A 10643-nucleotide genomic window follows, 5' to 3' on the forward strand; every position below is an offset into this window, starting at 1 on the left:
AGTTGTGTATTTATTTTATCTAGGTTACAACAATCAGATTAACAACCGTAAAAATGATGGGTCCTTTGCTGCGTATCCTGATCACAAAAGCAGCGCATGGTGAGGCCTGGCATGCATGAACTCATACATAAATGATGGCACACCCTCCTTTAACCTAGATTTTGACTATGTGAGAAGCGATGTTTTTCATGTACAAATAAATGAAACTAAACTATCACACCTTCTTCTCTCCTTTCCTCTCTAAGGCTGACAGCTTATGTTGCCAAGGTGTTTTCCATTGCCAACAATCTGGTGGCGGTGCAAAAGGAACATATCTGTGATGCTGTTGAGTTTCTGATTCACAACGTGCAGCAACCTGGTGGCTTGTTTAGAGAAGTTGCAGCGGTATCTCATGAAACCATGATCGTAGGTGCACTGTTATTATTAACATCAGTCTTTAACATGATTCTAAACAAAAGACCAAATCAAAATGAAAACCATTACATGTCACCGGCTGTCATCGATGAATACACAGAATTTTAATGCTGATGATGGTAGTAATATGCTTGTGTTTGTGTGTGTGTGTAGGGAGATGTGCGTGGTGTAGACTCAGATGCCTCCATGACAGCCTTCTGCCTCATTGCCATGCAGGAGTCACGCATACTATGTACAGCCACTGTTAATGTGAGTATCTCATCTGTGTACAGTTTACCAACCCTACACCCCAATGGGAACTGTAACTAAGGAGGTTATGGCTCGTATTGCGTGGCAGGTACAAAAAAGGACAGCTAACCCGACCCCAGGCTTCTGGGGGTCCTAAACAGAAATTGGTTTGGGACTACGGTTGGGTCGGTTCTCGGTAATACCAATTCGGTTCGGTACTCCGTCTTGGACCGGGTTTTTTTTTTTTTTTGAGACCGACCGGGCCGCATACTCGGGCGGAACGTACGTGGAGCGGACGCCGCGGAGGTCCGCCCGGTAAAAGTGGACATCCACAAGCCCTGTGCGCGCAAAGCACGACCGCGGGGACTCCGCTCCGCGCACCAGTGTTACACAAAAGACTGTTCTGTTCTGTTCGGCATGTATTTTTCACATCGTGGGGATTTTTCACGGACATTTTTACACGGAGTCCGCTCCGCTTATAATACGCCCGAGTCTGTGAGCACCTGTGTCTGCCTCTTCACCAAGCGCACAGCAAGCAGGAGAGAGTCGGGGGTGGGGCGGGGACTGAGCTAGGGGGTGCGAGTGCGCATGCGCCGAGGCCTCTACTGTAGCCTGGAGTTTGGGAGTCGATAATGGCGAGCAATTTAGTCTCGACGAAATCAAAGAATGCGCCACTATGGCAACACTTTGGCTTTGAGCCAGACGAAGGAGGCAACCCTTGTTTGCACTGACTGAGTAAGCTGCAAAATTTATTTGTAAGGAATAAAAGAAACAACTTGTTACTGTCACTCTGTTGTCCTAAGGTCGTTTTTTATTTTAAATTAGTCAAGTGCGCCCCCAAATGGCGAAAATCCGGTATTACCGACTTGATGCGGTTTTTTTTTTTACAAAAAACAGAACTTTTTTTTTTTCTCTCATACCGACCCAACCCTATTTGGGGCCATCAGAATTGTAACATGTTGCCACTTTACGTAGCACTGAATCAACTTGTGTATTAGTTTAAGTGCACATAATATACAAATAAGCATATAAAGACTAAGTGGGACCTATTAGCAGCAACACTATCTTTAAATAGACCACAGTAAATATAGCATTTGTCCATTGCCCCCTAACCCCATGACTGGTCCTTCCCAGGGCATTTTGATTGATCTGGTGAAAGCTTGATTCATATTTTAGTGTTGTGTTTTCAGTGGAAAGGGCTGAATCTCATCCATCCTCATGGTAAAATGTTGGAATGTAGTAAGGATATGACACGACTAAGTGTCTACATACAGATATTTTTACAAACATATTTGCCTCAACATCTTGGCATAACTCTCATTCACACACAAACAGAGTTTTGGGTCTCCAAAACAGAGATTTTTTAAAACCCCTGAGGTGCAGATTTTTCAAAACTCTGGTTACTGTGTATCTGTGTGGACATGGAAAAAAGAGCATTTGGGACACGTTGATGTCATCTCCTGAGTTTATGCATGTCCATAGTTGCTTTGTAATGAGGATGCACTAGAAACAACAACTACAATGGTGAACCACTGGTTTGCTCTAATGTCTGGCACCCCATTGACTTTACCACATCGCAGCAAATGATCCTAATGAGGTACTGAACACCTGAGCAATGAGCAGGCAAATGGCTGCTGGTCTGACCATTACCTCATCCACTCCGTCATGTCCATTTGTCTCCAGCGAAAAATAAGGGTACAGAAAAAATGGCCAGATCGCACCATCTGTTGACAAAAGTCTCAGACTGTACTCAGTAAGGAACTGCCCAAGTAGTGTCCTGAAGACACTCCCCCAATCCCAAGTGGTGTCCCAATTCTCCGTCAGGTTAGCTCTTAACCTGATGGAGAATTGGGACACCACTTCCCCTCACGTGAATGTGCAAAACTAATGGTAAGGGCCAAGACAAGGGCTAAGGGGAAGAAATGGAATTGGTCCTCTGTAAGGGCTTGAGTCAACGAGTCTATAAGGGATCCATTTGGAATTGGGGGACTGAGATACACTGTAGTTTGTCATTTTCATGGCTTAAGAAGCATCTTGGACACAAAGCCAAAATCAAACCCAAACCAACCAACCAACCAAAACCTCATCAACGCTGGCAGCCTTTGTCACATGGCAGAAATACATAAATTGCACACATAAAAGAGCGCTCAATGCAAAAGCAGTTGCTCAAAGGCAGGTTAGGGAACTGAAGAACCAGTGGAGGACAAAGAAAGTCCTAGAGATCCAACAGCCAGCAGACTGCAAGGACACTAACCAACTCCAAGAAAAGTATCAAAGACCAAAACCAACCACCCTACATGGCCCTTATTTTCTGTACAGCATTGATGAGGAAAGTTATCACGGTCCCTGCAGTCCCAGCAGGGTTTTCGCATGGCTGAGAAGAAGGGTTTTTGAGAATCACAATCTCAAGGCCAAAACCAAATTTCTGGTCTTAAAGTTGATGGTGCTGCCCACTCTACTGAACAAATTCAGTAACATGGATCACGTGAGCAGACAACTGAAGGCTCTAGAAGCTCACTAGCAGAGATGCTTTAGGAGAATTCTCAACATCTATGGCGGGGCAGATGCACTAACTTCAGTGTCCCCAAGGAGGCCAGTCTACCCACCATTGCTGCCTCTGTCACACACCAACTCATGATCCACATTCCCTACTCTCAGCTGCCAAAGCAATTTCTCTTCTCCCAGCTTTAGACAGGTCACCATGCCCCAGGAGGACAAACGAAAACTATAACCTCCACCGTGTTGCAGAAGTCAAGAATGGCCTCCGAAAGAAAAAAACATAATTAAATTTCCCAAACCACACAAAAACCTCTATCTCACACCCCCTTGATATGCGGATCTAGGATTGGCCTCTTGGACCACCTGAGGACCCACAAGGATTAAGCTTGTCAGATTCAGGAATCTCTACAATTTATATGTTCTCCCATTATTCTCCTTTTCCTCACTTTCTTTGTTTTTTCCTTCTGCTCAGGGTCTGCAAGGCAGTATAGAAAAAGCAGCAGCCTATCTGGAGAAGCGTCTGCCCAGCTTAATCAACCCATATGCTGTTGCCATAACATCATATGCCCTGGCCAATGAAAACAAACTGAACCAGGAGATCCTCTTGAAGTTTGCTTCCCCAGGTTTCTTTATGCAATACACACATAATCAGAGAAAAACTGTAGTTTAATAGCATTGTTAAAGTAAAAGTAGAACAGAAGTCAGAAGTATAGAATAGAAATGCATTTACACATGGCTGTGATTTCCTTAGATTTGTCCCACTGGCCGACACCTAGGGGACGTGTTTACACATTAGAGGCCACAGCTTACGCTCTTCTGGCTTTGGTCAAGGCCAAGGTGAGCATGTCCTACTTATCTGTATCAATGGAACATCATGCTATAAAATCATTCAGTGGAGTTATCTTTCATGGTACCACACTACAGGGTAGAAGGTTGGTAGCTGCAAAGCCTCTGAGCTCTGACAACACTGCTGACATCATAGTTGCTTCTATATGGATAACCAAAGGCATATTTCTTGCTAGGTAGTAAAGAATAAAAGCCCATTGTAGAGACTCACAACTGAGCCAAGTCTTACTCCAAAGTCATCGAAATCTGGCGCTTGGGCAGTGACTTGTGGCATCAGAAACCAGCAAAAAAGGGTGTCCTTTAATGTCAGCACGATATGCAGCTGGTTGCCATTATAGTTTAATGGCGCCTGGCGGCATCAGGGGGAAATGCTGTAGGACAAGGATGAAAGCTTAGGCGGTGAAGGTCCGACTGGGGCAGGCGGGAGGAGCAGTGGATGGGTCCAACAAACACCAACTTTCAGCCTAGAGATTGGTGTTTGCATCCTGTAAGTTTCTAAAGCCAGAGCCCCCTTCCACCAAATTTGCGGTGTTGTACCAATGTATATTTATTTTGAAAGAGACTGTATGTAAGCGTTAAATTTCCTGTGAAAACTGAAGTGTATTTTGAAAGAATACAATGCATGTAACAGGCAGAACTAGACACAGAATCCCAGAACGTCAACAACCAACACACCCAGGGTATCTTTCACGTCGTATGTGGACGTAGAAAGTCCATGACCAAATGTCAATATGTGTGGAGGTCGGAGTGAGAGTGTGTTGTACCTCTTGTTTAAGTGAAGTAATCTATCACAGAGACAAAATAAACATTTTTGCTAAACGCAGACATTACAGACAAGTCCAGAAATCTAAGGTATGCTTTGGAAATATACATGGATGTATAACAATAAGCGATCAAAATGATATTTCTATTATATAACAACCTTTGTTTCCAACCCCTCTGTTAATAAAGGCCTACGAAGAAGCCATACCTATTGTGAGATGGTTCAACAAACAGCGGAGAGTGAAGGGAGGCTATGGATCAACTCAGGTAACACAGACCTCCAGCTATCGATCTATCTATCTTTTTGCACTGTTTCAATTCTTTGCTGGGATCAAACTACTTCATTTTCCTTCTCTCCCACACTCTCTAGGCTACTATACTCGTGTACCAGGCTGTAGCAGAGTACTGGGCCAGTGCTAAAGAACCAGAGTATGACCTGAATGTGGACATCTTGTTGCCGGGCAGGTCTAGGCCTATCAAGTACAACCTCAACAGGGAAAACCACTACGGCACCAGAACATCTAAAGTCAGAACACACACAAACACACAATGTTTCATTAACATCATCATCCATGAAGTTTTCTGTATGTTTCTCCTGCTTATACGTGTGTGTGTGTGTGTGTGTGTGTGTTGCACATTGAAATTCCCCCAGATCAATGAAATAAACCGGAACGTGAAAGTGACTGCCACAGGCACAGGAGAAGCAGTGCTAACGGTACATAAAAAACACTAATTTAGTTCTGAGTTTTATCATCTGTTGATTATTGATGTGTCCTTTTTAGATAAGAACAAAGACATTTAAATAACCTCGCGTGGACAGTACTATTAAGTCTGTAAGCCTATTGACATTATCACAATGCATTTAATGTCTGTGTAACAGATGGTGTCGCTGTATTACGCTCTACCGAAAGAAAAGGAGAGTGACTGTCAGAGGTTTAACTTGTCAGTGCAGCTCCTTCCAGGTAATTTGGTGCCCTCTGTCTCATTGCTCACATTAATCTATTTTGTATTGACATCTGCCTCCTTTTCTTATGAGAAAAGATTACTTTTCATCCAAATTTTTGTTCCTCCAGAGAGTATGGCCGAGGATGAGAGGATATATAGGCTGAAAATAGCGGTTTTGTAAGTACATAAAAGAAATCATATAAATAAACATTAGATTTAAATGGCTATTTCTGATTTTCAATTTATTTCCATTATCGTCTTTTCGGTGTTGCCATTGTTTTTAGTAGCCCCATGTCCCTGATTTTCTCATTATCCCTTCCCAGTATAGCAACTTTTTTTGCTTTCATTTCTCATGTTTTCAAAAAATAGAAATGTTGCAGATATCATGGTCACGTATTTTTTTGAATTTGTCTGACTCACTTTAAACTCAATTGAACATCCATAGATTCCAAACCATTTGGCAGCTGGTTTGAAGCTGTTGATTGTATCACGCAATCTTGCAGTTATTATGTTAAATTTCTTGTCGAGTTCTTGTCCAGATTTAAAGTATTATCTTTAGAAAAAGCAGTTAATTTTCACCACCAAGTTCAATTTTCTCAAAAAATATTGTTTTGTCACAGTTTATAGCTATATAGCTTTATAACAGTTATGTATTGTAATATTTGATAATATTTNGCTAATTTGAATGCCAGGTTGACGCCATGAGCTCTTTGTCATATCCTTGGACACCTCCTAAGCCGTTTTTGGCATGGTGCATTGTCCTGCTGGTGGGGGCCACTGCTATCTGAGAGTTACATCACCATAAGGGGGGTATACTTGGTCTGCAACGGTGTTTGGTTGGATGGTGCCAGTCAAGTGGCATCCACATGAATACCAGAACCCAAGATTTCTCAGCAGAGCATTGCATTATGACGAGATGATCAATGTTAATCACTTCATCTGTCAGTGGTTTTAATGTTTTGGCTGATCGGTGTATATACACATATATATATATGTGTGTGTGTGTATGTGTGTGTGTTTGTAGTTAGCCAAAGGACGTGCCCGCACTATTGCAAAGTATTCGGTAAACCCCGCCCAGTCAGAAAGAAGCTCACTCATAATCCACCTGGACAAGGTAAGACATGACTGTTTCCTGCCTCTATACTATTTCTGTCTGCCTTGTTCTTTTTTTTTTTTATCTCTACCTCACATTTGTCCGCAGGTTTCTCACACAAGTCCAGAGGAGATCATTTTTAGGATTCATCAGAAGATGAAAGTGGGAGTCTTACAACCAGCTGCTGTGTCTGTCTATGAGTTTAACCATGAAAACAGTAACCGTGAGTCTCAAAGACACCCAGAAATATATGCTCTGCCTCTGACCCACAAACAAACGCGGACCAGGTTAAAGGATTATTATTTGCTGCCAGTAGATATCAGTGTATATAGCACAGTGGTTAAGGGTGTGTTTTCACATTCTCCAGATATACAATCCTGCTGTGAGCCCAGAATATCCTGCAAGTATTTTTCGTTTTTTTCTTTCCCACTGCAGAAACACATTGTGTGAAGTTCTACCATCCAGAGAGGAGAGGTGGTGAGCTACTGCGCATCTGTAGAAATGATGAATGCACATGTGCAGAAGGTAAACAAGATGATGTCTAACTAAAGACTGAGGCTGTATATGCATAATTGTACATCTCAAATCTTGACTGAATAACTCATGAATATTCTTAAATTGTGACTTAGATAGAGCTGCACCCACCCATCAACTCATACAAACACGTATCTTACTTAATCAGGCTGTTAGTTGTGTATTTTATGGAAGCTGAGAACGGCCGTGCTTGCTGTTATTTTTCCAGCGACGTTATCTCGAGATCAAATTAGTTATTTCATTTTATCAAGATAAAGCTTGTTAAATTAGTTATTTCATTTTATCAAGATAAAGCTTGTTTTCTCGTATTGATAGATTCATTTATGTCGATATTTGAGAAAATTTGTAGAAAAGACTCCCGCACACTGTCTAACTTGCAAAAATAATTTTAATGCTGCTGCAACATTTCAGAGACTAGACCTTCATCACGCAAACAGTTTTGTTACCATTTCATAGGTAAATTCTTGAGAATAAATGCTTGAATTCTTATTGTTAACTTGCAATCTCTCAAAAAACACACAAATTACATCCAAATATGCCAGACAATGGTCAAACTACACTCTGCCCTACCGAGGAAACAAAAGGCTGATTTCTCTCGACAACAAGATCATTTGTCATAAGAAAACAACATTTGTTTTCTCAAGATCACAGCGTGATAATACAGAATTTAGTGTTAGACCTTGTTTGAAGCACTAGAGCCAGAGCATGAGAGACAAGCAGAATTTATATTCCCCCATTTTCAGGTGTTACGGCAATAAAGTGGTAAAATGGTGTCCTCTTGTGTGCACAAGAGGTTACCACAGGCTCCATCCACATCGAGATCACAGTTACGTGTGTCACGAGCGTGCCAAATGCACTTTAGGTGCATTTTCTTTAGGCCAGACTCCCTTGGCACACCTGTGGCACACTTGGGCTCGGGGTGGGATTAGAAAGAATACATTATGATATGACAAGCGTGGCTTATCATATTCACTATCACATTCAGGAACAGTTATTTATTTTACAATAGTGTGATGCTGGTTGCACAAATGGAACCAGCGGATCTGCCGTGCGTAATTGTGGCTTTACAGTGCGCAACATCAGTATTTACTTTGTGTCTACTGTTTATTTCCAGAGAACTGTGGTGTACTGAAGAAGGGCAACGTCAGCAATGTGGAGCGCACAGCTAAGAGCTGTGAGACTAAAGTGAGCAGTAATATAGATTTTGGTAAGAGTTTCTATATGTTTTTGTGCGTGACTGAGAAATTACAAGAATAAGTAAGCAATGGAGCCAGTGAGCTAACAACCTGCAATTTGTCTTTCCCCAGTGTACAAAGTGAGAGTGGAAGATTTTATAGATGGCTTGTCCACGGACATTTACACAGTGCTGGTACTGGAAGTCATCAAAGAAGGTGGGTATTTCCATCTTTGAACGTAAAGTACCTCAAAGGTGAGATACCACATTTCAGTCGTAAGTGCTATATCGTAGGCAACTGGACTTGCTTGCGTTTCTTGAAGATGTTTCGCCTCTCATCCAAGAAGCTTCTTCAGTTCTAAATGACTGGTACGAAGTTGCAGGCTATAAACCCTGTGTGGGTGGGAACCTTTGCAGAGTCAGAGAAGGGACACTCCTTTGAGGACAACAATGTGCACATCTTGGCCAGGGAGGAAAGATGGTTTGAAGGAGGAGTAAAAGAAGCCATCTACGTCAAGCTGGAACGACCATCGTTAAACAGAGGGGTTGGCTTACGACACTACTTATCCCCCACCTACAATGTAGTCTTGGGATCCCTCCCCAGACGACTTCACACCCATTCACCCCAGGTCCCACCTGACCCGAACGACTCACATGGTAGCCAGGTCAACGGCTCACATTGTGACCTTCACGACTCTGAAACTAAGAGCTCACGTGACCCCTACAACTCTGCAAGGGTTCCCACCCACACAGGGTTTACAGCCTGCAACTTCGTACCAGTCATTTAGACCTGAAGAAGTTTCTTGGATGAGAGGCGAAACGTCTTCAAGAAACGCAAGCAAGTCCAGTAGCCTACGATACAGCACTTACTATAACCATGACCTGGATGACTGAGAATCTTCACCGATACTAACCATGACCTGGATGACTGAGAATCTTCACCGATACATTTCAATCCCTTTCTGATTTTGACGTTCACTTCAGATCTCCCCAGAGCTGCTTCCAGCCACAATTATACTGGGAGTACGTGAGAATTCAAAAGTAATGTTTCGAAGCTGTGCTTGTTGTTAGGCATCTAATATGTTTAAAGGAAAAATGTATTTTATTACATGTTGCTCTGATCATCACTTCTATCAGTTATGATCGTACTCACCAAAATAAAAGCTGTGATCTGAGCCCGAAATCTGCTGAACACAGGGGTATTGCTAGTTTGAAACTAGAAGAGAAGACCTCCTCCAAGGCCATATGCCCTATACCAAAATGTTGACGATGCATACGTAATCCAAACTTCCCTGTCCTTAGTTTGGGTAGCCGGTGGGCAGCATATGCACGTTAGCCCCCCTACTTCCATGTCCCTACCAGCTAGCTGATCAACTGGTGTAACATTTTTCAAACTGGTTTGATATTAAGCCAAACACTGGACCGGAACCACTACTATCTAGTCACACTTGACTCAGCAACCCCTCTTGAGTGGAACATAATGACACTCTGTCCTGACAGTCAATGAGCATCCAAATATCACGTAATATCACATAAAATCAGAGCTGTCCGTCCACACTAAATCCATTATTCACGTCTGTTTCATCATGTAAACAAACCACACAAATATATCAGCTGTGCTCTAGAGATCAGACTGGAGACGTAACCATTACCACCATAGCTCTGCCGCTATTTCGGCCCAGCAACCTCTATGTTACCATAGCTCTGCCGCTATTTCGGCCCAGCAACCTCTATGTTTGCTTGTAATGTCCGAGATAGCCAAGTGCAGGCAATCAAGACTATCAATGTCGTATATTTCAAGTTAAAGAAAAGGGCAAAATAATTTGACGGTTTCTTCTTTGACCCATGCTACACCCCTTTACTAAGTTTCATGAAAATCAGGCCAGCACTTTTCCCTAATCCTGCAGACAAACAAACAAACATACTGAACCAAAAGCATGACCTCTTTGGTGGATGTAATAAACCATAGTTTTCTGTTAAGTATGTTCTCTCTGTTCTTTGTTTTAACCACAGGAAATGATGACGTAGGCCCTCTGAATAAACAGCGCACATTCCTCAGTTATCGGCACTGCAGAAAGACTTTAGGTCTGAACAAAGGCAAAACCTACCTTATCATGGGTGCATCCAAAGATATTTACACAGACCAAC

At 42.5% G+C, this 10643-nt stretch overlaps 1 protein-coding gene across 1 annotated transcript in view; it reads left to right on the forward strand.

Annotated features, from left to right (window-relative positions):
• The window catches only part of LOC126390831 (complement C3-like), a gene marked incomplete at its 3' end in the record, with an annotated part of 34056 nt that extends 23417 nt beyond the window's left edge, over window positions 1–10639 (forward strand). Inside the window, exons 24-39 of the mRNA XM_050045305.1 lie at window positions 3–99; window positions 246–405; window positions 568–663; window positions 3614–3764; window positions 3893–3978; window positions 4939–5016; window positions 5120–5275; window positions 5402–5464; window positions 5630–5711; window positions 5823–5872; window positions 6719–6808; window positions 6896–7010; window positions 7223–7312; window positions 8436–8528; window positions 8629–8712; window positions 10509–10639. Of these exons, the coding sequence (XP_049901262.1) occupies window positions 3–99; window positions 246–405; window positions 568–663; window positions 3614–3764; window positions 3893–3978; window positions 4939–5016; window positions 5120–5275; window positions 5402–5464; window positions 5630–5711; window positions 5823–5872; window positions 6719–6808; window positions 6896–7010; window positions 7223–7312; window positions 8436–8528; window positions 8629–8712; window positions 10509–10639 (1622 nt within the window). The remainder of the gene's footprint in view (window positions 1–2; window positions 100–245; window positions 406–567; window positions 664–3613; window positions 3765–3892; window positions 3979–4938; window positions 5017–5119; window positions 5276–5401; window positions 5465–5629; window positions 5712–5822; window positions 5873–6718; window positions 6809–6895; window positions 7011–7222; window positions 7313–8435; window positions 8529–8628; window positions 8713–10508) is intronic.
• Window positions 10640–10643: the final 4 nt, after the last annotated feature.

The sequence above is a fragment of the Epinephelus moara genome, chromosome 5 (assembly GCF_006386435.1).
Source record: "Epinephelus moara isolate mb chromosome 5, YSFRI_EMoa_1.0, whole genome shotgun sequence".
In the NCBI taxonomy this organism is placed as follows: domain Eukaryota; kingdom Metazoa; phylum Chordata; class Actinopteri; order Perciformes; family Serranidae; genus Epinephelus; species Epinephelus moara.